Here is a 25,276-nt window from a genome sequence, read left to right as displayed (position 1 = left end):
TCACATCACCTACTCTGCTTGGCCAAGGTAGAGTACAGCACATAGCATGCATCTTTAGATGGAGATTCTCTAGGTCGGTCTCTCTCTTTTGAGAGCAACTAGCATACTATGGGCACTACCAGAAATAAAAAGCAAGTTTGACAATTAAGTGGTTTATTTCTACAACACACCATTCTAAACTGAGGCCCTTTACGTCAAAGTCTGTACGTGACAAAAGTGTAATGTCATCCCTAAGGAAATGAAAAAAAACTTAATACACACTTCAGATGCTTGTAATCCAAGCAGGCTAACTTGTCTCCTTTGGGGCTGCAGCATGCATCAGCAGCGATATAGCATGTGGCCCCTTCCTTCCAAATCTCCCATTACACACACACAATCACCCCTTTCACAGATAGGGCTTTAACTCCCCTAGCCTTAACAGACTTGCTCTGGTTTAAGAGTTAAAAAAAAAAAAAAAAAGTACCATCAGGGATTCTACTTGAATCCCTTTATTCAGTTTAACTCATGTGCTTCAAGAAAGGAACAGCCAAGATTGAAATGCAATAATGGCCTATCAACCCAAAAGCTGGTGAGAGAAGTTGGAGGGTGGTGGGCTATAGATCCCCTTGCACACTGATGTTATACAAGATGGAAAAGCCAAGAGGAAGTAATGCCTGTTCACTTGCAAGAACACTTCAGGATAAATAAGGAAATACCAAACCCTGACTGCAAAAGGCTGGAGATCCTTCTCTGGACTGACACATGGGAAATCCTTTCGACAGGAAACCACAGGAGTAGATTGCTTTTGACATGCAATCACAGTAAAGGCCACGGAGACATAATTGAGAGAAAAGTTTTGCTGCTTCTTGATCAGTGAAGTCCAGACCCTTTTCTTACACCCTCCTGCATTCCCAGAAAGACACGATTACTTATTGTAACTGGAGGTTCTTCGAGATGTGTGGTCCCTATCTAGATTCCACACGCGCTGGAGCTGGAACAGTTCACAGTAGTGTCAATTGACACAGAGGGACCATCACTCGAAGAAGAGCCAAAAGAGAAACTAGAAGCGATCTCAGAATCTGTGTCAAGTTTTGGTACTTTGAGAGAGTGTTATACGACCGGACTAAAAGTTTGGTTATCAGCCAAATTTTCAAAAACAAAATTTGCTCTACTTCACTGTAGGCAAAAATAAGTGCATGATCCAAAGAGGATGGAGCTAGGCTGTTCTCAGTGGTGGAGGTCTAGGCTGGATATTAGGAAAAACTATTTCAATAGGAGGGTGATGAAGCACTGGGATGGGTTACCTAGGGAGGCGTTGGAATCTCCATCCTTAGAGGTTTTTAAGGCCTGGTTTGACAAAGCCCTGGCTGGGAAAATTTAGTTGGGGTTGGTCCTTCTTTGAACCGAGGGTTGGACTAGATGACCTCCTGAGGTCTTTTCCAACCCTAATCTTCTAGGATAAGCTCGTATTCTAAAGATCAAAACTGGTCTTTCAAAAAAATTAAAAAACAAAACTCACTCCTAGGCCAAGGACACCAAGTTTCAATCCAGAGCACGCTTACTGCCAAGCTCTACAAAACCCCCAAGTCAGGTTGTATAATGGAAAGTACAAGAGACCCTTACCTGAAGAAAGGCCACAGAAGGTACAGTTCCCCTACACACCCTCTGCTGGCTTTACTACAATGGTGAGACAATGACTTTACAAATGTAGAAATTATCTTAAGCGGGGTAACAGAACAGCATGTGCTGGTAAGAAGCGATGCTTTAATACACACAAGTAGAAGTGAACAGGGAAGACTCTTCTACAGCTTCAAAGCAGGTGCAACTGTTCAAAAAACCCACAATTCTGCCAGAAAACAAGCCATAATAAAGGAAGATCCCGTACCTTTCTAAAGGGTTAAGTGGAGTTAACTCATTTATGAGACCAACATGAAAAATATTTAAAGAGTCCTACTGTGAAAGTGGAGGCTACAGAGCAAAGAACAGAGTCTCCGCTCCTTTCACTTTTATGACAGTCTATTACATCTCTCATTGTTTTGGTAGGGAAGGGTGGGGGCACAGAGAAAAGGGGGGGGGGGAAGAGTTTCTCACTAAAGTCTAATTTTGCAGCACTTGAATTGGCTTCACTCAGATATTGACCAGTGATGGGATAAGCCAGAAACAATTTTCTGGAATTACAAACCTCTCACCTTGGATCTGAATTTATTTCTGACCAGATTTGCTGTCTATGTTGGGGGGGGGGGAGAATATGGAGGCGGCAGGGGAATCCAAAAAATAATAATAAAAAGCATCCCTGGCTGTTTAACCCAGAGAAGCCCTAATTGATTCCCACAGTAATTAACCTGCATTTTACCTCCAAGAGTGGTAGTTAAGGAAGTCGGCATTGCTATTTATAACTCATCTCAAATTGAGGGCAGACTGCCTAAAATCTAACACATCCCAGCTGTACTCCTGTTTGAACTGGGGCCAAGGGAATTTTTTAAAGCAATCTTGGCACTGAATGAATGACACCAACAGTATGAGAGAGCGTGTGGTTGTGTTGTGGTGACGTAGTAGCAGAGGTGGAATGGGAAAGGGGGGGGGGGGCCGTGTACTGTAATCCCTCTTCCATGCATGCTTTCACTTCACAGGCCCCAACCCTACGGTCCCTGTACAGCGAGCTGGGAACCGCCCATTAAGAACCAAGCACAGGAAATGTCTTTTCCTGTGGAACCTTGAAGTGAGAAGCACATGGCTAATCTGCATAAAAGCAAAGCCACACCGCCCCTGCCAGGAAGGTTAGTGCTCATAATCTCTGGCCATGAGGCTGGCTGCCTGTGAGGACTTGGATCTGTGCCTGATAACCCAGAAAGAGCGGAGAGAACAGATGGGTAAGGACCCCGGCAGAAAACAGCACAAGGTCACGTGACTCACCACATGGCCCTGCAAGCACAAACTATTGTTTGGCTGCTGTGCTCCTGTACAAAGACAGTAAATCCATTTCCTGCAAATTCAGGGAGAAACAGCAGCTGGCTACTGCTGCTTCTCCTATTGGATTCTACCATACCCAAGCTAGTCAGAGGACAGGGACCACTGAGCTCTGGGACCTGCAAGCCACCAAACAGAGAAAAGCTCTCACCAGCAAAACACCCATTAACATTGTTTTTGCAAGCTCACAGATGCAGCTTCCATCAACTCCCCACAGCTGAACACAGATGGGATCTTACAGAACTGAAGAAGATAAATTTGATTTCAGCTCAGGAGATTGTCCCCTTTTCCCCTGTGTTGCACTCTTTACACTACCCAGGCACAAAGGCATAACCAGCCTCAGTTACTGGCGAAACTAGAAAGCAGGCAGTTCGATGTTCACTCCTTCAGTGCTGAATTAATATTGGAGAGTAATAAGGAGACTACACCTCTCCACTAGGAAGCCTGTCAACCAGCTTCTTCATTTCTACAGAGGGGGGTTTTATCTAGAGATCAGGTTTAACTATTAAACAAGACAAGAGTGTAAGGTGAGCCATGCTCCCTGTAACTTGAAATATGTTGCTTCTACTCAAAGCCACAAGTTGTTCAAATAAAGTAGTGAACCAGTGACAGAAGCAGCAGCTATCTGAAAGTGAAAACACCTACTCTAGTTTGTTGAAGTGAACAGGACACAGAATGAACAGCTTTACTCATCTATTTTCCAGCACTTCCCACCCCATGTAGGGACACGTGGCCCCATTATCACAAGTAAGAGAAACTGACCCCAAAATATATCTTTGATAGCTGGCAATTCAGAAATCATTGAGAATGTAAAGAGAACTCTACTCTTGAATTCAAGCAATCAGTAATGAGTCTGGACCCAGCTCAATATCTACAAGAGGGTATGTCAACGGAGCATTAAAGTTGTCTCAAATACAAGTAAGTCCTAATTTAAGTGAAGAGGCTGTAGTGAATAAGAACTTTGAGTGCTGGCTCCAGTTTCATAAAATATACTACCAAGAGTCATCAGTACCAATGATCCCTTCGAATCTCGGAAACCTGTCCAGGTCCGTAAAGGCCAGCATGTCTAATCCTAGCAACAAAATCCCATATGAACCATCAGGATGAAGCATCGAGCCTTACCCAACAAGCCCAGACTCTTTCTTTACAGTGCTTTAAATAAAAAATAGACTTACTGAGCTCAATATATTACAGGGGTCAATGACCCATAACAAGACAGACACTGGAAGCTCTCAAACACTCCCTGTCCTAGTACATACTGGGTGGGGGTTATCATAGCTACATATGCACTCATTAACAGGGCTTGAAACACAAGGGGCAGTTCCTCAAGTGGCATAAACTATCATACCTCCATTGAAGCCAATGGAGCTATGACAGTTTATGTCAGGGATCAGCAACCTTTGGCATGCAGCCCGCCGGGACAGTTTGTTTACCCGCAGCGTCTGCAGAGTCTGAGAGATGTGCTGGCCGCCCTTCCCACAGCCCCCCATCGGCCTGGGACGGCGACCGCGGCCAGTGGGAGCCGCAATCGGCCAAACTTGGGGACGCTGCAGGTAAACAAACCAGCCCAGCCCGCCAGGGGCTTTCCCTGATGGGCCACGTGGCAAAGGTTGCCGATCCCTGGTTTATGCCATCTGAGGACCTGCCCCCAAGGAAGCAGAGGGTATTTCCTACCTTGCCTTATATAACTAAGGCAGCGGTCCCCAACCTTTTCCATGGGGCAGGCGCCGGACAACTAGCCGCCGAGGACCGTGGCCACCGGACAAGCAGCCGCCGAAATGCCACCGTGAAGTGGCAACGTCAAGAGACATCGCCGCCGAAATTCGGCGGTAGTGCTTCTTGACGTTGCCGCTTCTCGGCGGCATTTCGGTAGCTGCTTGTCCAACGGCCAGTAGGCAGGCACACATGGATGCCATGGTACCCGCGGGCACCGTGTTGGGGACTCCTGAACTAAGGTAATGCCACAGAAGTGGCTGGAAACAAAGCACACCTCGGGAGACTGAGGGGCGGCGCAAGTCAGGATTATGGTACAGAAAACAATGAGCGTTAACATTCAGCAGGATCAAAGACATATGGTTTAGAGAACCAGACTTTCATTCCTTTTTTTTTTTTTTTTTTTTAAATGTACTTATTTGGCATCCTCTGTACAACCATTTTCATGGCTCCGCCAAATGGTGTTTCTGAAACTTGCCCCACAACGTGTAAACCAACGTAAGCTCTTTCACAATTAGTCTGTGACAAGTGCAGGCTAAAAAGCCAAAGCACAGAACTTATTAATATTCTCATTCAATAGTAAACAGAGCTCAACTTCTAGTCAGAAGCACTTTCATCTAATCTATTTAAGGTGGAGCTGTCTGTATTAAGGTCAATATCCCAGTCTGAACTCACTACCTTTTATAACCTTCTGACGGGCCAGTTTACTGTGTCATAATTCATCAGTTTTTACTTTTCTCTTTACAAGCTTGTCCTTTCGAAGATGAAGTTTGAGGTAATTGAAGTCTGCTAAAAACCCACTCCTCTGCCAATCTATATGTTTCAAAAGAATATCAGAATTACAGAATCCCTTTAGAAGGAATCACATGAAGAAAAAGGCACTTCCTAAGGTAGTGCCTCCTGCTTCTACCAAAAGTCATTCAGAGCTCCCCCAAATTTAGAATTAGGACTTTTACAATGGAGGGAAAAGGAGGGGGAGGAGACATTTCAAATATATCAACACTGAGAAAGATATTAGTCCACTCTGGTCAGGAAAGCCATATTAGCAAGTTCCCTTTCTGATCAGAATGAACATCTCCTCCCCATTCCACAGGGCTGGAAGGGACCTCATGAGGCAGGACCAAGTACTCCTAGACCATCCCTAACAGGTGTTTGTCTAACCTGTTCTTAAAAACGTCCAATGACAGAAATTCTACAACCTCCCTTGGAAGCCTATTCCAGTGCTTCCCTTACCCGTATAGTTAGGAAAAACTTTTTAATATTTAACCTAAGTCTCCCCTGCTGCAGATTACTTCTTGTCCTACCTTCAGTGGACCTGGAGAACAACTGATCACCAGTCTCTTTATAGCAACCCTTAACATATTTGAAGCAGTATCAGGTCCCTCTCCCCCACCTACTGTCTTTTCACCAGACTAAACATGCCTAGTTTTTTTTTAAATCTTTCCTCATAGGTCAAGTTTTCTAAAATCTTTTATCATTTTTGCTGCTCTCCTCTGGACTCTTCAATTTATCCACGTCTTGTCTGGACACAGTACTCCAGATGAGACCTCACCAGTGCTGAGTAGAGCAGGACAATTACTTCCCATGTTTTACATACACACACTCCTCTTAACACAGGATATTACAACACTATTCCAGCAGGACCGTTCACACCCCCCAGAAGAGCCATACTAAACACTGCTGCTCCTACTATGCCATAGTTTCAACTAGTTTGGTCAGGGTTTTTGTTTGCAGAACAGACCGTTACAGAACCACCTCATGGGAAGAGGTAAGCCGAAGCTGGACTTACAAAGGAAGAGCCCTAATTCAAACACGTATCAAGAATAACCATTGCAGGCACATACACACAATGAATGGCCAGTACAGTTTTTGTAGAGATGTCTCTCATACAAGAGAGAACTCCAAAAAAAATAAAATAAATTCCTGTTTAAAATGGTGCCAAGACCAAATAAACGTCCACTGAATAGACCTTTGAGTCCTCTCCTGAAGCTACTCTGTTCAGAGCACACAAAAGAACCAACTTTCACAAAATGTGCCAGATATATAAATATTAGAAGGTAGCACAAGAGTCTTTTTGATGCTCTGCAGGTACCAAAGATGGACACTGAAAAGTTAATTCACAATAGTAGTTAAGGCAAGATGTGTTACAGCTGCAAAGACTGATGCCATACCACATGCAGGCTTACCAAGAGGACCGTGGTCTCATCAAAAACTGGAGCAGCTAACCTCAGACACCACAGATACCAGAAAATTCCCAGCAACAGAAAATGCACTTTGTCAGAAGCCAGAATTTTTCCAAATCACCTCTCTTCTCTCTGACCAGTGCCTTTTAAACTCACTCTACCAAAGTCACCAAATCCTACTTATCAAGGCTATAGGTTTCCCTGTTTAGCAAGTCATTCTCCATGACAGATGACCACTGTATTTATCACTCCAGGTTAGTAGGTATTTATATAGTCCCCTCCCCCCATACTATCTGAATGACTGTCATTTAGATATGCTGTATGTTTTAGTTTTCTGTAACCTACAGCAATTACACGTAGATGGACACAGAGATTGGTCTTCCAGAAAATAGTCATATATTATTAAAATAAGCTATGTTGCAAGGGATCTAGCAAAAAAGATTTACCGTGCACCTATTGGTTCAGGAGGGGAGTGAGAAGGGCACTTCCTTGTTTGAAAGCTAAGTTAGTGCTTGTAAAGATGCCAGACAGGCCCAGCCTTGCTAATACTAGTTGTGTGAATCTGGGCGTCTACCATGTTTCTTGTGAAAAACACAACACAGGCAGCATGAGGCACAACTAGTGGAGGTAAAAGCTCCTTTCTCTAGCCCAACTTAGCACTTTGTTACAGAGACAAATACCCCTGTCTGAAGGTGCTGAACAAGCAAAACTATGGTGCCCCCATCCAGGTAACAAAAGCAACTACATTTTATTTATTTTTGCGCATTCATTAAGTTTTGCTACCGTGCCAGTATAGCAAGGTTTAAATCCAAGATGTTTCAAAACAGTCAGAAGGTGATCAGATAATCCTGCCCAACAGAATGCAGTTTGTGGACTAGGGAGAAAAATCAGAAACTAAGTCTAGTTGTAGTGCTCTCAACAATGCTTGCTACAGAGAATAAAGGGACACGTGTTGTGCATGTCTGACCCATACCATGCCCAGTCACATGAACTGGCTGACCAACAGGTAGGTTCCTTTTGCCACCGCCCACTCTCTTATCTAGAAATGGATATAGGGTGGTTTTCAGTACAAAACACTAGAAATTTAAAAAATAAATAGTTATCTGATGTTGACATGGCATGGGTAGATGCCAACTTCTGTACATAAATTTAGATGGTCAGTCAGTGCAGAAGCCCAGCAAAAAGCTTTATGGAACAGCAATGATCACCAATCAACCCGTTATCACATTCTCCTTACAGGTCTTGGTGTAAAGTCAGTCAGACTATTGGTATTTATATAGTAACTCCCACTTCACTATACAATCACCTCAGCCAACATCTCTCTGCACTGGAGTGGCTTGTGCAAGTTACTTCCTGTAAAACCCATCACATCCCATATAAATGGCTAGCTAGCCCTTCCCCCCCGCCTTCTCTCCCCACACACACTAACTCCAGTCACCCTACACACAGGCAGCCCTCTCAAGTCTCCAAAAACCTCCTGTGGACTTTTTCAGAAACCTCAGCCAAGCAACACCGTTCAGGTCCACCAAGAAGTCTGCATCCATGCACTTCTCAAGCTGAGTGGGAGAGACTCCCGAGAAACACGTAACAGAAAGTCCCAAGATGGAAAGAGAAAAGGAAGGGGAAAAAAAAAAAAAAAAAAAAAAAACCCACTTCCTTTGTAAATGGTAAAGCAGGCTCCACATTTCGCCAACACCCTATTCCCACCACAGAAATGAACTTGAGGCTGATAGTGTCCTTGGCATTATCATTACTTATTGTAGCATTTTGGTAGCAGACCCACTTATATACTCGAAAAGGTAGACGTGCACATGTTGATCAGGTCCAGTAACAAGTCATGAAAATAACTCCCTGAAACAAGTTGGTGGGGTACGGGGGAATAAATAGAAGGAAAAATAGCCACGCTGCAATTGAAAAGACTATCTTCCAGATACCAGTGCTACAATTTAGAACAGCTGAGCAGTCCAAGCCATGCAGATCATTCACAAGACAGTATTCTCAGTAAGCATCATTAAAACTTCAAAACAGCTTCAAAGCTGACTAATAAGTCTATTTAGACAACTGTAGCCAGCAATGAACTTTCAGTCACCATTAACCATCTGGTTCCCTAAAACCCTGCTCTTCATCCCAAATGAGCAATACAGACTCCAGACACAGCAGGACCTCCTCAGCTACCAAACAGTGCTGGCATTCAATCTGTGCTCTAACACATTAGGCCTGAGGGAAGTCCCTGCAAAAAGAGGACTCTTCAAGATTCACTTTCCAAAGCAAAGTTTGTTTCATTAATTCAGAAGGAGCCCTTTACACATGGAAAGATGGCAGGGTCCAATTTCTGTCAGATTCTCAGATAAGTCACCTTTTCTTTCTGTAGAGATCTTTTTCTGTGGTAAGCATGGTTGCAAAGCAAGGTACACATAAGACAGACCCAAAATCAAGAAGAGAATGAAATTAATGGTAAAGACATTTATTAAGGCAAAGCAGGTTGGCTCCACATCCATGTACAAATCAGAAAAAAGTATCTAGTGGTGGGGGTCAGAGGAGATAATGAAAGAAAACACCCCTCCTGAATTTCATCCGCTTCCACTCCACGGTAATGAAACAAAACACTCAAGCTTTATTCAGAGGAGTGCTTCATTGTCAGTTTGCTAGGCGACTGAGGGCCACAACCAGTTTGCAAGGGAGGAAAGAATGGTCTATGGCTAAAGCCCAGAATTAAGTCAGGAGATCCAGTTCCTGGTTCTTCCAGACTTCTTGTATTACCTCTGGTACTTTACCTTAACCCCTGCATCTCAGTTTCTTCATCTGTAAAATGGGAACACTATACCCTTGCAAATTTCTACCCACCTGGTAAATGTTTTCTTAATTTACAAGTGAGATCTTCATGTTTGGGGGGACATTTTTGTTGTGTTTTGTCTTTATTTTAAATTATTAAGATCAAGGGTGGGTGAACAGACAGTGTCTGGGCTGGTGAACTGTCATTAAAATGTACATGGCTGGCAGAATACCAACCTGCTAGGGTGTTGTGAGGTTTAATTTATAATTTTAAAGTTACAAGATCCCAGGGATTCTTACAGAAGTGCAAAGTACTGCAAAATAGAGGAGAATGCAATGCATTAATCTGTTCTAGAAGTACAGCTGTTAGAGGCTACCTCATTCCAGCATCCAGTGCTCCATCGTGTCCACAGTAGCTGCCCGATTCAATAACGATTGAGCACTGGATACTGGGTGGGACCTGTAGTTTCTACAGGACCACATTTTGGAATCTCCTTGGAAGCAGAACTTTCGCCACAGCAAAAGATCCAAGTAAATACCAGATAATACTCATTTTCAGCTGTGCATAACCAAACATGGAGGAAGGCTAACAATATATGAAAGCTGGGCCTTGGAAGTAAACCGAACCTGTGTGTTTTTCCTCCTCACAGACTTAAATTAATCTAATGAACAGTACAAAAAACCCTGAGTGTTCATACTGCTGGTGTTACATTTATCCCTAAAGTCCTTGAATTCAAGTTCTGCTGGTCACTCTCAAAATTCAATGGCGGACTAAGGTCAAGGCAGCGGACACTGCTCCTGCTAGTTTGCAATGGGGTATCAATGTGATGCAGACATATCCAAAGGAGATTACCTGCCACATACTACTCCTCCTCAAGTCCACCTGCCTGCTAGTGTACAAAGTGGTTCTGATAAGGTTCAGACAATGTGAATTCTGCTGTCTTAACATAAAAGGGAGGAGAAAGCAAATAGCCTCACAATCAAGAGGTGAGCAATAGCTTTGGACTCAAGAAAGCCCACACCAAAAGCCTTCTGCCACTCTAGTTGGAAACACCACTAATTTCACCTCCTTAGAATCAAAAAGATATATTACCAACTGCTGTGGGCAAGTGAGGAAGGTACCTGTATTTACCGGTGATGCAGCTTGAGGTCTTTGTAACAAATAACTACTTTCCAGCATTTATAACCAGGTAACCGGTTTGCATCCAAAAGCCACACTCATGTCTACACTAGTGAGAAAAGAGGCGGCTAGGGGAAGGAAAGACACTGTGTGGGCAAGAGCTGCACCCAAGCCTTTGCTGTCAGAGAGTAGCAAGGACACTCCAGTACAGCCTTAAAGCCAACACCATACTGATTCCGATATGTTACTCTTGGCACCCCTTAAGTGAATCCCAATCCTACAGACACACACATCCTAGGGTAGGTCCTAAACACAAACTAGATATGTACTTTTCATAAGCTTTAAATGCCAGGTTACAGCAATCCTGAAACCTAAATTGTGATGAGTTTCCTTTAGTCTTCTTGGTCTTCCCTTCTGTCTGTGAGCTTCTATCTTCACATCAGCCCAGGCATTAAATGAACTGCTTTTAAAGCAAAGTTAGCAACCCTGCAAATTGTTTAACAAGTTAAAAAGGAGAGCGAGTGTGAGCTGGCTGCTGGCAAGCAGATGCCGAAATTAATTACTGTGCCAATGCCAGGGGGAGAGGAGGAACAGCCAACGCGGCAAACTCTTCACTGGTTTCAGGAACAGGTATAACAAGAAACCATAAGGCCACAAATGAAAAAGGAAAGACAGACATGACTATTACACCTTTTCAGCAGTAGCAACTCTTAACAATGAAGTGCTATGTGCAGCATAATCAGCAGATTCAAAGCTAACACTGATATTTGTGCACCATCCAGAATACTACAGCTGAAAAAACAATGCACTTCTAAAAGATGCTACCCCCATCAATAAGCCACAAAGGTAACATTTTGTGTATCATTTCCTGGTACCTTGTCTGATGTGTCTTATTAAAATCAAGTTTTCTTGCCTTTCCTTCCCTGAAAGTTGCTTTAGGACAAGGTTTTGTGTTCTACTTCAGAGTCAGGGAACTGGGAGAAGAGGAGTGTTAAGGCCTGATGTGGGTACCTGGAGGGTTGAATAGGAGCATCCCTCTGCTCCAGTATATTTTATAAGGCAGTAATATTACTTCCCTTGAGTTTAAGAACTCCCATACCAAATGTGCATATGGTTTTTCAGCAGAAGTTCTTCCTTCAGTGAGGAGCAGTCAAGTCACCTTTGAGTGGAAAGAACAAGTTTCTTCATCTCCAACGCATCACAAGAACTAAGAGGCAGGGTTTGCAGAGATATTTTGGGACTATCTTTAGAGTATAGACAAGTGGGTAATCCAGGATGGATCTACTGCAACCATTTCCATTTGCTTATCCCGGACTACTGGAAGACGATCTTAGGTCAAGTGTTTTACTAGTTTTTCCTTCCTCTAGCGCATTAATTGCAGGAGTGCCTTTTAAACAAATGAATATTCTTATTACGTTGCTACTGTTCACCAACATGCATCATCAATACACCCAGGTTTAAGTGTGCTGCAGCCATCAACTGGAGATGTTTAATGTTTTTATGTATTGCAAACACATCCCATTCCAGGAAAACTAAGGCCTTCCCTTGGAAGTGCCATACACAATTAGAAGAGGAGCATGAAGGAAAAAGACTGGCATGTTCCGTAAAACGGTAACTTTCTAGAACCCAGACTGGCATACTATCAAGTTGTAATCCCATTCCTAGAGAGGACAGATGGCTACTGGTTACGGCACTAGCATGGATTTGGGAGATCTGGCCTCACATCCCTGCTCTGCCACAGACTTTCTGTCCGATCCTAATCATGTCCCTTACACTCTCTGTGCCTCAGTTCCCTATCTATAAAGTGGGGGCCATAGGATTTCTGTACCTCACAGGGGTAAGGAGGACAAATACATGACAGATTGTGTAGGGCTCAGATACTACCATAATTGGGGGGGGGGGGGGGGAAGAGGGAAGACCGGACATACAAGTACCCAAGATAGGTTCCCATCCCATACAGTCACAAGTTACAATAGCTGGCTGTATCTATTACACATGCATAATTAATAGGCCTGGGCCTTTTTCCAAGCGTTATGAATGGGTACAAGAATCACCAATCCTATATGGAACAACAGTTGAATGGACAAAAAAAATAAAGCCACCAATCCACAGTGTATAGTTTGAGTACTTCAAAAGCCACTTTGTCACCCCATATGCAGTCAAGCACAGTTAAAGCACTATAGAAAGGCCATTTCTGCAAGTCTATGGGCATCTACAGATGTGCAGGTCTAGCTAACACACCAGCAGGGCCTTACGCATGTTTGATAACAGTACCCAAGTAATCAGAAATGTTACAAGTTAAACAAATAAAAATAAACTACAAAAATCACAACTACTTTCAGCAATTCAGTCATTTAAATGTTTCTTCTGAAGAAGGGAAGTGGTCTTCTTCAAACTATTCCACAGCTAGCACATTTGAGGAAGACCTAGCTAGCTTGCTACTAGAGTTTAATTATTTACACCAAGTTAATAAATGCCAGATACTCCTTCTAAATCTGTACAGGGTGCATAGTCCTATAGTCGTTTGGACTTTAAATCCACTGCTTGCTAGTCATGGAGAGCAAGACGTGAAACCTGAGCGCAGGAAGGATCCCACGCAGCAAGAGAACACTGCATATGCAGCATCGGCCTGTTCAGTCCTGGGATCCTGGAACCAGTTCAGATGTTACAACAAGAATAGTCTAGTTCCTTCAGCACAACCCCAAGTGAGCATTAATTTAAAAAAGAGAAAAAAAGACACTGTTCACAATTTGTTAACTGGCAGGTTCTCCTCAAAGGACCAAAAGAGATCTATGCAGCCACCTACAGAGCTGTGCAGCTACCTACAGGGGGCATCATACCAAGAAGTCACTTCCTCGTTTAGGAAAGACTACAGGATTCATTTCCTCCTCTCACTAGATGTGATAGAAGCAAGCAGCCCAAGCTCCATTTTAGTGATCAGATACTGCTATTCTCAGGGCAGGTCTACACTACAGGGCTAAGTCGACCTAAGTTACGGAACTCCAGCTACGTGAATAATATAGCTGCAGTCGACGTACCTTAGGTTGACTTACTGTGGTGTCTACACCGCGCTGGGTCGACAGGAGAAACTCTCCCGTCAACTTTCCTTATGTTCTCCTTTTGGTGAAGTACCGGAGTTGACAGGAGAGCAATCGGCAGTCGATTTAGCGGGTCTTCACTAGAACTGCCAAATCGCCCCCCAGTGGATCGATCGCCAAGCATCAATCCCCCGATAAGTGGAGACAAGCCCTCAGTATTAGCCTGAAGAGAGAAACAAAGTCCAATGTCAGATTTTAGTGTGTTTCAATAATATTCAGCAGGAAATAAGGATGACAGACAGCTCTTTTCTCCCAGATGGGGAGCTCCATCCTCCCTTATAATCACATGAACCTGGCTCTCCCAAGCTCCGCAGCAGAATTTGGAGCCCACAAACCAGGAGAAATAGACTACTTGACCAAACTGAGGCAATTTCTATATTTTATGGTGACTGAAGAGATGGTTCTAAACATTCACATCAGCACAGAGGTCAGGATCATTCCTCCAAGCTGGAAATCCAATAATTAAGGCTGAAAAAAAACACCACACAACATGTGGGCGCTGATTTTGTTGTGGAAACTGCAGACACCTCCTCCCCCCCAAGTTAGTTGTTGCAAATGTGAGAGGCGTTGCAACTTGGTGCACAGGGTCCACCACTCAAATTTGGCCCAGCCATCCCTCCATCACGCTTGCCTTTGAAAACCAAGTGGGATACACAACTTTTCTGTGCTGCTGCCCTTCTTTGGGAGACAGGCTACTTGCCTTGGAAGAAGGTGCTAGAGCTTTTCTGTGGATATGCACACAGAGCTGGTGCTCCTGGTGTGGATACCCAGAGCGAGTCTTCATTCCTCATCAGCAAAGCGGTTGAGGGGAAGCCTAAGACTAGACTCCTAAGGCAGCATCAGCTTATTGCCATGCTGGTGTCTGACTGCGCTAAAACCACAACTTTAACAAAAGCATGGTCACAACTTTTCAACCAACCCTTCCCTACCCCCAGATTCAAGCTTTTCTTACTAGCCTTACCAATTAACTCATCCTACCTCATGGGGCCCTGAATCCTTCTAAGGGCTTGTCTACACACAGGTTTTTGTACTGCTATAACTATCCATCTAGAACCCGATCAAAGTTAAAGCAGTACAACCCCTTAATGTGAACAGATGAACTGGCTGTATACATATATACACACCAGAGTTGTACCATTAATTATATCTGTATAAAAATAATACCCCTAACCTAAACATTATATCAGTACATACAACAGTTTAGACCAGACCTAAGCGGGAAAGATTAGATAGGACTCCCTTTAAAAACCAGAGGGGATGCTACTGAGTGCTCCCACTGGCTCTAGAAGCTGGAAATCAAACCTGCACCTATGACCATTGTTCCAGGGCAGGACAGAGAACTGTCCCAGGGACTGAATTTCAGCTCCATTGCTATCTACCCACTCGAGTACTGTTGGTGATCCTAAACTCTCAGCAATGTATTTAACACATTAAAAACCTATGTGAAAGTTACACGCTCAAGTTAGGTTGCATGTGCAGCCTAAGTTTTGCTCCCACATGTGTACGTATTATTTCTTCCCACAGGACTCTTGCCTCATTCAGTGCCTGGGATGAGTCAAGATTGTGATATAGATGAGGCTGCATGTAGGCGCCCTGCCTTATTTGTTGCAAGAGATAGAAGGTATATAACAAAATGAGGCTGAAGACTACAGGAAGAAAAAAAGTATGGTTTTATGGTTAAGACAGGTGGAATGCCACACCTCACAGGAATTCTCTTCTGTATTTGCCTTTGCAACATTCTTCCTATGAGATGCCAAATAAGTCACTAAACCAAAATGTTGGCAGGGGGCACTAGTTGTATAGGCCTCATTTCTGGGGGTCCCAATAGGAGACACCCAGGGCCTAACATGCAGAAGTTCTAAGCACTTAACTGCAACTAAAGTCAACGGGAGTTGTGGACACTCAGCACCGAGGCAACATGGCCTACAGGAACGAGTTGATGGTTGGGAGTCGGGGGATCCCAATTCCCCTCCTCCGTGGGGAGGAGGGTGAGAGGGGAAAAAAATAGCCCACTATGAGCTCAGGGAGCTTCCCTCTCCCCCGGCTCTCCCTCTGCCTACATGAAGGTGGGGTAGAGCAGTGCCCTGGGTCCAGCTTTTTAGAAATTAGTGTGCAATTCTTTTGGCAGACTACCAAAGTTGTGCTGACATCACATGGGAAGTGGAGATTTTCAGATTTTCCTCAGACAAACCCATATGGAATTTCACAGAACAAAGAAAAGGCACCTGTCTGGCCACAGGTCTCTTCTTGTAAAATTCCAATGCCCTGCTATGAAGTCACAAGCTTATTTTATAATGAAAGTGTTAGGAAAGCCAACAGGGAACATTTTAAGTTCTGTATTATATACTGCCTTAGTACTAACTTGCAATTCAGAGGCTTGGTCTAACACTACAAACTTATGTTCGTATATCTAGGTCTCTTAGGGGTGTGGATTTTCCATGCCCCTGAGCAACGCAGTTATACCGACCTAACCCCCAGTGTAGACAGAACGCTATGTTGATGGGAGAGCTTCTTCCATCGACAAAGCTAGTGCCTCTCAGGGAGGTGGAGTATTTATGCTAACGGGAGAAGGTCTAGACATAGAAGGTCTAGACAAACTCACAGTTAGTACCAGCCCAGAACAATCAGAGTTGTCAATAGTTAGTTAGCAACTTTTGGAGACCCTGTCTGGCAACTTCATTTCTGGTCTTTGAGAATATTCCAATCACGATACTTATGTTATGGGAAGATCAGCACACTGGTTACTGCATTTTAAACCTGTTCCTCCATCATAACCACTAATGTTTTACTTCTACACACAGGTTTTTTATGACAGTTTAACAAAAAAAAGCCACCCGCCCACCAGGAATGGAGGGGCGGGGGGAGGAAAGGGTACAAATCACCTTGTTATTCACCTCCCCCACCCCACCCCCAAACAGGAGATGGCACTGGAACCCCAGCTTCCATCTGCAATATCATATTACTCTGGAGTATCTAAAACAAGGAATTATTTGTACAAGAACTATGACATAGCTTTTATTACGTTTACCTACCATTACACAGCACCTTATACATTTCACTACAGAAAGCTCACATGTCCATATTGACAGCTCAGCAAGTGTTTACACAATGCTCAGAGACACTCCAGAAAGAAAGGGAAAAAAAACAAAAACAAAAACAAAAAAAAAAACAACAACAAAAATCTGTGCCAAACTTGCAAATGCCTCTTCCTCACTGCTGAGCTATGACAAGAACTGGGAGTGCAGGTGTAGAGAGAAGAGGAAGAAATATGAACTCCTCCCTGATCCCTATTGCATATTTACACCACATGGTTAGATCACTACAGGAACAAGGAAAGCATGCACATGAGATCAACCCTGAAAGAAGCGGCTGTTCCTGTTCCATCGCTTACCAAAGCTACTCTGTCATTCTGCAAACCACCTACAGCTGGTTTGGGCACTGTGTTTCTTTAGACACAGAGCATCATAAAAAGCTGTGAGTGGTTTTTTTTTTTAAATGTATTATATTAAAAAAATAATCCTTTATTAAATAGACCAATGGCCTCGTGATTAAGGTATAGGTCTGGGAGTCAGAAGACCTGTGTCAGTTCCACTCAACTTCCCCAAATATCAACAGGGAACAATAACTTCCACCCTCCCACCTTTCACCTCTAGCAGGTAGGTTTAGGACTTTGGCTAGCAAGTGACTGGTACATTTTTCTCAATCCATGTGCATTTCCCCTTTATACATAAGGGGCTGCCCCAAGAAGTTTACAATGAACTTTTTTTTTTTTAAATTGACTAATTTCAACGAATTTAAGTTTGACATAGCACCTTTTAAAGAGCATGCACTGATTTTTAAGTTCCTGGTTTAAAAAAAAAAAAAAATGTAATGTTCCAATTATAGTAATTGTAGGGGTTACCTGTAAGATCAGCAGGTACAGATTTTTCAGGTGGAAAGGGACTTTCCAAGTTGGCGTCCCTTTGAGCACAATAGCAAGGACACTGGTGGAGAAGCAGTAGGTGTTGTAAAACCAAAACAGCGTGGGGGCCTGTGTTATTTTATGCTCCCTTTTAAGTATTCATTTGTTTTTAAGAAAAGCTGCTGGGTTGTTTGTTGCAGGGCGTGCATGTTAATGCCCCTGGAAGGTTGGTAGATATTTACTAATGATATCCTCAGATGAAAAGTGCTATATCAGCCCAAAGTATCCTTGGAAGCTTAGTATCTTCATGATTTAAAAAAACCCCGCAAGTAGCGATATTCAAAAATACTTGTTAAAAAAAGGAACATTCTTCCCACATCCCTACGACCTCCTACCATGATGGGAGAGAGATCTGGTACATATTTTTCTAGAGTATTATTGAAAAAACCATCACCGTTCTAGCATTAGAGCCTAGTGTTTTAACAAGTCAAGTGGAATGACAATGGAACTAGACTGATAGTGATAGGAAACTGTTTGCTGAAAATTTTATTTAAAAAAAAAAGTTAATAAAGTGACACCTGTCCCCACTCTACTCCCACCCCAAACTCCAGAAGGCACATTCTATTAGTCTCTTGGCAATAACAGTAGCCCCATAGGAGTTACCATACACAAAAAGGTGATCTCACTACCCCCATGCAGAGTAATAAATAAGCACTTATGTAATGCCCTTCATTTGTAGACCTCAGCATATTTTATTAAGGTGGGCAAGCATTATTAAACCCACATCAGCTAAGTACCAAAGGCACAGAGTGATTACGTGACTTGTCCCAGGTTATACAGCGTGAGTCAGTGAAAGAGCAGGAAACAAAACCGGACCCAATTCTGACTCCCATTTGGGTGTCCTATCCATAGATTATACTGCCCCTAGTAGATGCCATTAGTTCATTGGGGCCTCCCAAAGCACAGGTGGTATCCTGAAACACCAGCCTCCTAAAAACACTTGCACAAAATATTTAAACAGAATGGGGAGGCTAAGGCCTTGTCTACACTAGACCAGTTTAACTAAAATCAATTTAAAAGTTAATCTAGCTAAATTGGTTGAACCTTAAGTGTGTCTACCTTTGGGGCTTGCACCATTTTAAGAAGTTTTACATTAGGGGCTTACACCAATTTAACTAAGTCAATTTTAAAAATCAATTGAATGAAACCAGTGTACTTTTCTAGTAGAGAAAGGTCTGAAAGTCATTCACAGGCAAGGCCCACATCACAAAAGAATGCCACCTCTCTTTTGTTGTAGAGAACTAATGTTTACTAGACGTTACGGGCAATACAAGACCTGCCAACAATGCAATACTAAGCAAGGAAAAACCCGAAGATAAAAGTGAACAGGAGCTAGGGCTTAATGTCAGATTCCAAGATATCACAGCTCACTGGCACTAAATGGCTCTGTGCTGCCAATTTAGTTTGAAAACCATGTTTTTAACAACATGTTCATGCTTCAGTTGCTACTAAAGTTGAGATTTAAAGTCAACAACTGGGCCCAGAGATTTTTTTTTTTTTAAATTAGCAGGTCATTGTTTTTAAACCAAGTTCCCTGAATATAATAAAGGTCTCTGGATGACAGTACACTTATAGGGAGATTATTCAACACGTGAACATTTAATACAATCTAAAGACATCTCCCATTACAGGAGATGCCTTTTACTGTAGTTAGTGATGTACCAAAACAAATACCCACCTATCTACTCATTAGAGGAAAGTCTCTTCTTGCAGGCAGTTTTCTTGAGGATCGTTCTGCTCTCCCACCCCACCCTTTTTTCTTTTTAATTTTACTACTACTAATGGGACTGGACAAAGTCCTAGCCCACTACCAAAACCAGCCATACACTACAGAAGAAAAGAGGTTAGTGTTTATCTTTTCATTTTACTAAGAGCTCTAGAAGTCCTGAATGTGAAATGGCCCAGATTTCCTGCCTGTCATTTCCATAGACCTCCAGGATCATCTAGATTCACTTATTCTGTAAAACAAATCTTTAATCTGAATCCAACTCTGTATTTTCAGAGTAAAATGATCATAAGAACAAACAACAAAGTCCCTGCATCTGCCCCAATCTATACAGACAGAGAACGTCCTGGTATTCACAACTCCTCCCCGGATCAGCTGTGCATTCTTATAAGTGACCTATCTGCAAAAGTCTTTAGTGTTGAGAGGGTTACATATTGCTGTCAAAACTGTACACAAGTGAGCAGCTACTCTTAACCTCCTATAGGAAAGGGTCTTTCAAATCAAGGTTTTACATTAAAAAAAGTGAAGTAACTCCTAAAGCAAGAGATGAGTAAAAAGGTCTGTACCCTCCACATCATTCATACATCATCCTGAGCTTAGAGAATCAATGACATTTATGCTCTTTCTTCCTTATCGCCTGCTTCTTCCCCCTGCCCCCCCACAAGAAACCTAAACATTTGTCCCTTCTGGATGACTATATGAAGGGAACCAACTATACACTCTTCCCCAAACTGCCTTCCCTTAATCTGGAAGTAGACGTACTTAGGGGTGGGGCGCACTGTTCTCTCCCCTCCCCCCCCCCCCATCTCATCCTTCTGAAATTTCTCAGGTGAAGTTATTTGATAAACACCAATTGGCTCACCACCGTATAAGATAATAATGAGATTGAAAGCACTTAGTTTAGTCCAATCTAAGAAACAAAACAGGATACACTGCGAGGAGGTTATAACATAGTTTTGGGGTATTATTATTAAATTTACTTCTTGTGGGCAACAGAGAAGACACATGGAAACTTGTTCCACAATGCCAGGCAACAGGTTTTTCACAACGTGAAGAGGGATTGTGTGCGTTTATGTCTGATAACCCTTGGCGCACAGAACTTTTTATAGAGGCCATTTGCACTGTCTAAAAGTCACTTTCATTCCCAAAACACCAAACATACACTCACTAATAATTTGAGTTGATGGGACTAGAAGGCTCACACATATTAAACTGAATGCCTGGAGTATAAATTATAACCAGACCAGACTTTCACTCTCCAGGATACACAGGGGCTGGGTTGTTTTTTTAAGCTACACAATTTTTGAAAGTTTCTATCACAGAATCACAACCATGCTATTCATAATCCAAACAGATCTAGGAGATGGATTTTTACTCCAGTGCAAACAGAGTTTAATCTTGGGCTGTGGTTTAATGCCCATCATATCCAGGTTGAATTTTTTTTTTTTTTTTTTTTTAAAAACACAAGATATAAAATTTTCAGCAGGGCACCAGTTTACATGACACACTTATGCAACTTTCTTGCAAATATATAGGGTTGTATTGCCCAGGAACTCAAATGTTTACCCAGAATAGTTACTACAAGTTGCATGTGGACAATGTGGTGACCACAGCAGTGATAAGAGCCACTCTCCTAGAAAACACGCTATTTCAATCTAACAGAGAACACACAGTTAAGATGAAGCAGACATCACTATCAGTTATCAAGGAACAAAACTTACACTAAGTTTTCAGAGCCACAGAAGAGAAGGATTGAGCAAGAAGGGAAAACTCTGGAGCTGCATGTCACACTCCAGAGTATCAAATGTCTCTGATCCAGTGCTTGCAATGAAAACAGGCAGGGTATGGGTAGAGAGAAGTCTGTCAGTCCTGCACAAGGCCATTACACATTCAGATCTAAGACATGTAAACACAACGTAAGAGATTATCTGCAAACTCTGATTAAGAACAGATATGAACAGAATGTTAGCATCACTGTCCCAATATCCAAAATGTCTGACTTCCATGTAGCTGAAAGTGCTATAGCACATTTGTATTGCTGGCATTAGTTACACTTCCAGCAAATTAACAAAAATATTAATTTACAGACTCTTTTACCCTGCTCCCACTTCTCTCCAAAAAGTAGGAATTTACAATATAATCAGACGCAATAGTTCCAGACATTTGATGTTTAATGTCACTATAACAAGCAATTGTTCCTTCCGAATGTAAGTAAAATAAATATAGTGATTTTTTTAAAAAATGGTCTTGAAACATAGGTAAGGAGTTAGGCCAGGCCTGTACTTTAAGAGAAAACTCAATATGAAAAAGTGTTAATTGGTAATTCACCATTTCTAGTGCTGCAGCTACAAATGCTTTTTAAAAGGTTTCTAACATACCCCATAAAAGCCCCACATTCACTATCTGATGATGAACCCAGCCGAGCAATTTCAATTATGAAATGGATCAAAATTAGTCAGGAATAAATGCATCCTTAGATTCCATCAAAGAAATCCTTTATGCCAATGGGAAAGTCACATAACCAAAACAAACAGCACGCCCATTGTACAGAGAACCCCTGCTACTGTTCCGACAACACAGAATCTATTCCAGGCTGTAAAAAACATAACAAGCAAAATAAATCCAAGGTACAAACAAAATGCCATTGCCTCCTCTTTTGTTTCAGGCACAATGCAACAAGGGCAGCCTGTCTGGAACTCTGCTCCTGCTGATACAGTATTGCTACTGAACTTCCTCAAGGTCACAGCCAATTTCAGCTGTGGAATAAAGAGGCAGATAGTGGCAGTGATGGTTTGGGTTATGGCTGGCAGAAAAGCAGAGTGTAAAAGTTTATGAGCTCATCAGGATTGTTGTACCATTACATCAGAGGCAATTATAAATGGCCAAGAGCAGGAGATGGGGAACCAATCAGATCACAGATAGGATGTCAACCTAAGACCAACTGTCTCCTGGCTTTGACAGAAGGATTTTACCTCCATAATTCAAATCCCAAACCAAAGCAATCTGCACTTACTACTCCAATCACTGAACTGTTTACCAGCACTTCCAGGGAGAGGCCCAGGCCACTGGGCTAACCAAGAGACTGCTCAGGAAAATGGCTACAGCTACCTGGGCAAGCTGCAGCTGCCCAAAACAGGTCACTTCCCACCTTCCTACCCCCAGGAAGTGCAAAGGCCCCTCACTTGGAGCAAGAAGAGGGAGGAAGAGTGCAATGGGGGCAAATGTGTAAGTGCTGCTCTGCAGAGCTCCCACTGCCTCTACTGATCACACCCCTTCCCTAGCCCAACAACGAGGAGCTCAGCTACCCACCTCCACCCCATGCACACACGCACCATAGTGCCAGGCCCTTCCTCCACCCAGGGGCTCCCTCCATCTCCCCCCTTGAGCCCCCAAGGCAGGCAGGGGAAGTGGGAAGGAGAAGGCACCTCTCTGGAAGCCTCGCACAAAGGCTAGAAGGGGAGGAAGAGAAGGCAGAGAGGCAGCCATTTTAGAGAGAGAAAGACACAGACAATGGCAGCTCCCCAGCAGTGTGGGTCCAAGTGGGGGAGGGAACCCGTAGGAAATTGGCCCACCTGATCACCCCCCTCCATCGCCCCACGTGCCCTCATCCCTGCCCCTTATCTGTGCCCCTCTTCTGCCCTTGCCCCCATTGTCCCCAGCCCCCTCAGCCACCCCACGTGCGCCCAGCCCCTGCCCCCTAACCCCAGCCCAGGTCCCCAGCCCCCCATATGGGCCCGCCCCTGCCCCCACACGCATCCCCCCCATGCCAAGCTCTCACCTGCTGGGTCCTAGCGAGCGGCTGTCCCCCTCCAGCGCTGCTGCTCCCGGGGCTCATGGGCGCGTGGTGGCTCCTTTGTTGGCCCCCTCCTGTGGCCGTGGCCCAGGCCTGGCTATTGCCCCCACCGTACTGGGAGGCCATGTCCGCGGCCGGGCCCTTGGCGGCGGCTCCCCCGTCCTGGGGCCCGCTGCTGTAGTCGCCCCCGGGGTAGCCCTGGTAGCCACGGGCTGAGCTGGGGGAGGTAAGCAGCTGGTTGAGGGTGGGGGTCGCTGTGGGCTGCGGGGTGGCGCCCCCTCCTCCTGCTGCCCCGCCGGCGGCCGAGGGCCCCATGGCCCCGAAGCGCTGCTGCTGGAAGGCGGCGGCGGCGGCGGGGGATTTGGCCCCGGCGGCCGCTTGCGCGGGGCTCTGCGTGCTGCCCCGGGGGGAGCTCAGGGCGTAGGCCTGGGGGGGAGGCGGGTAGGCGCCGGCGCTGCGCCCGGCTGCCGCCGGGTAGTAAGAGTTGTACTGGTGGTTGGGGAAGCCGTGCTCGGCGCCGCCGTGCGAGTTCTGGGGAGGGGGCGGCCCCGGGGGGGCCCCCGCCGGTCCCGGGTAGGGCTGCTCCAGGCCCCCGCTCTGCAGCGCTGCCATGCCAGTGCTTTGTTGTCCGCCATGTTGGTGGAAGGCAGCCGCGGCGGCGGCAGCGACGGCAGCAGCCTGGGCTCCCCGGCCGTAGGGCTGCCCGAAGCCGTAGGCTGGCGGGGGCAAGGCGGCCGGGTGGGAAGGGGGAGGCTGCTGCGGCGGCGGCGGCTGCTGCTGCGGCGCCCCCACCCCGTCGCTGCTGCCGCCGCCGCCACCGGGCGGCTCCGGGAGGTTATTGTTCAGGGTGGCGGCGGCAGCGGCGGGCCTGGGGCCCGCGTTCCCGTTCGAGCTCTTCAGGTCGGGCTCGGCCCCGGCGTCCCCTCCGTTGCTCTCGGCCCCGTCCTGCAGCTCCTTCCCCGGGGGGCCCTCGCTCTCCGCCTGCTTCTCGCCGCCGCGCTCCGCCACCGCCTCGCCCCCCGCCTCCTCCGGGGGACAATCCCGCTGCTGCGCCTCCGCTTTCTTCAGCTCGGCTGGAGCCGGGGCGCCCAGGCTGCTGGCGGCGGCGGGGGCGACCTGAGCAGCCATGATCCCCCCTCCCCACCTAGCCACCCCCCCGGACCCCTGCCCCCGAGCTGCTCCCCTGCCTGGCCGGCCGGCGGGAGGCCTCGCTGCTCTGCTGCTCCCCGCTCAGGCGGCGGCGGGCTCTTCAGGGCAGCAGGGGCTCATTCCCCCCCGGCCTGGCTGGCGAGGCGGGGAGGGCTCCGCTGGGCTGGGCTCCCCGGGGCCTGGCCCCGCTGTGCCTCCTCGGTTGCAGCCGGCGGAGAAAGGGGAGGAGGGATCGGGGGGGAGGAGGGGGGAACCCGGGACGGGGCTCCCAGCGTGGGAGAGGCAGGAGGGAGGGGGATACGGCGGGCGAGCGGACCCCGTCCCTGGAGCCGGGCGGTGCGGCGGTGGCGGGGCCGGACTAGGCGAGCCGAGCAGCAGCTCCCGACTCTCGTCCGCCGAGTCCTGCTCACTCCGACACGAGGCTCAGCACTGCCATTTTACCCAGCGCCGCGGCGGCCTGCCAAACCCGGAGCGGAGCCCGGCCCGGACTGGAGCCTCCCCCCTTCACAAAGGAGGAGCAGGCAGGCCCCGGACGCTTGCAACTCAGCAAGGCTGAGGCCGCTGCCGCACGCAAAACCCGCAGCGGATCCCGCGGAGCCGAGCCGAACCTTCCGCCACAAAAGGAAGCTCCCCTGCTGCGAAACACGGAGCGGATTTCAGCCTGGGCGAAGCGGACTGCTACAGGCTCGCTCTTCAGAAGACCCGCACCAGAGTGCTCATCTCCCCCTCTGCACTACTGCCCGGTGCATAAAAAGATACCTGCAACCACCAGAAGTTGGTATCCCTCCCTGCTATAGGAGAACAAGTAGAAGTTT

At 45.6% G+C, this 25,276-nt stretch overlaps 1 protein-coding gene across 1 annotated transcript in view; it reads right to left on the bottom strand.

The window, feature by feature from the left end:
- ARID1A (AT-rich interaction domain 1A) overlaps window positions 1-25,014 on the bottom strand; it is a 78,513-nt gene extending 53,499 nt beyond the window's left edge. Inside the window, exon 1 of the mRNA XM_034753748.1 lies at window positions 23,298-25,014. Within this exon, the coding sequence (XP_034609639.1) occupies window positions 23,298-24,440 (1,143 nt within the window). The 5' untranslated portion in view covers window positions 24,441-25,014. The remainder of the gene's footprint in view (window positions 1-23,297) is intronic.
- Between the last annotated feature and the right edge of the window lie 262 nt (window positions 25,015-25,276).

This window comes from Trachemys scripta, chromosome 20, assembly GCF_013100865.1.
Source record: "Trachemys scripta elegans isolate TJP31775 chromosome 20, CAS_Tse_1.0, whole genome shotgun sequence".
NCBI classification, from domain to species: domain Eukaryota; kingdom Metazoa; phylum Chordata; order Testudines; family Emydidae; genus Trachemys; species Trachemys scripta.
This window is presented reverse-complemented; position numbering and strand designations above follow the sequence as displayed.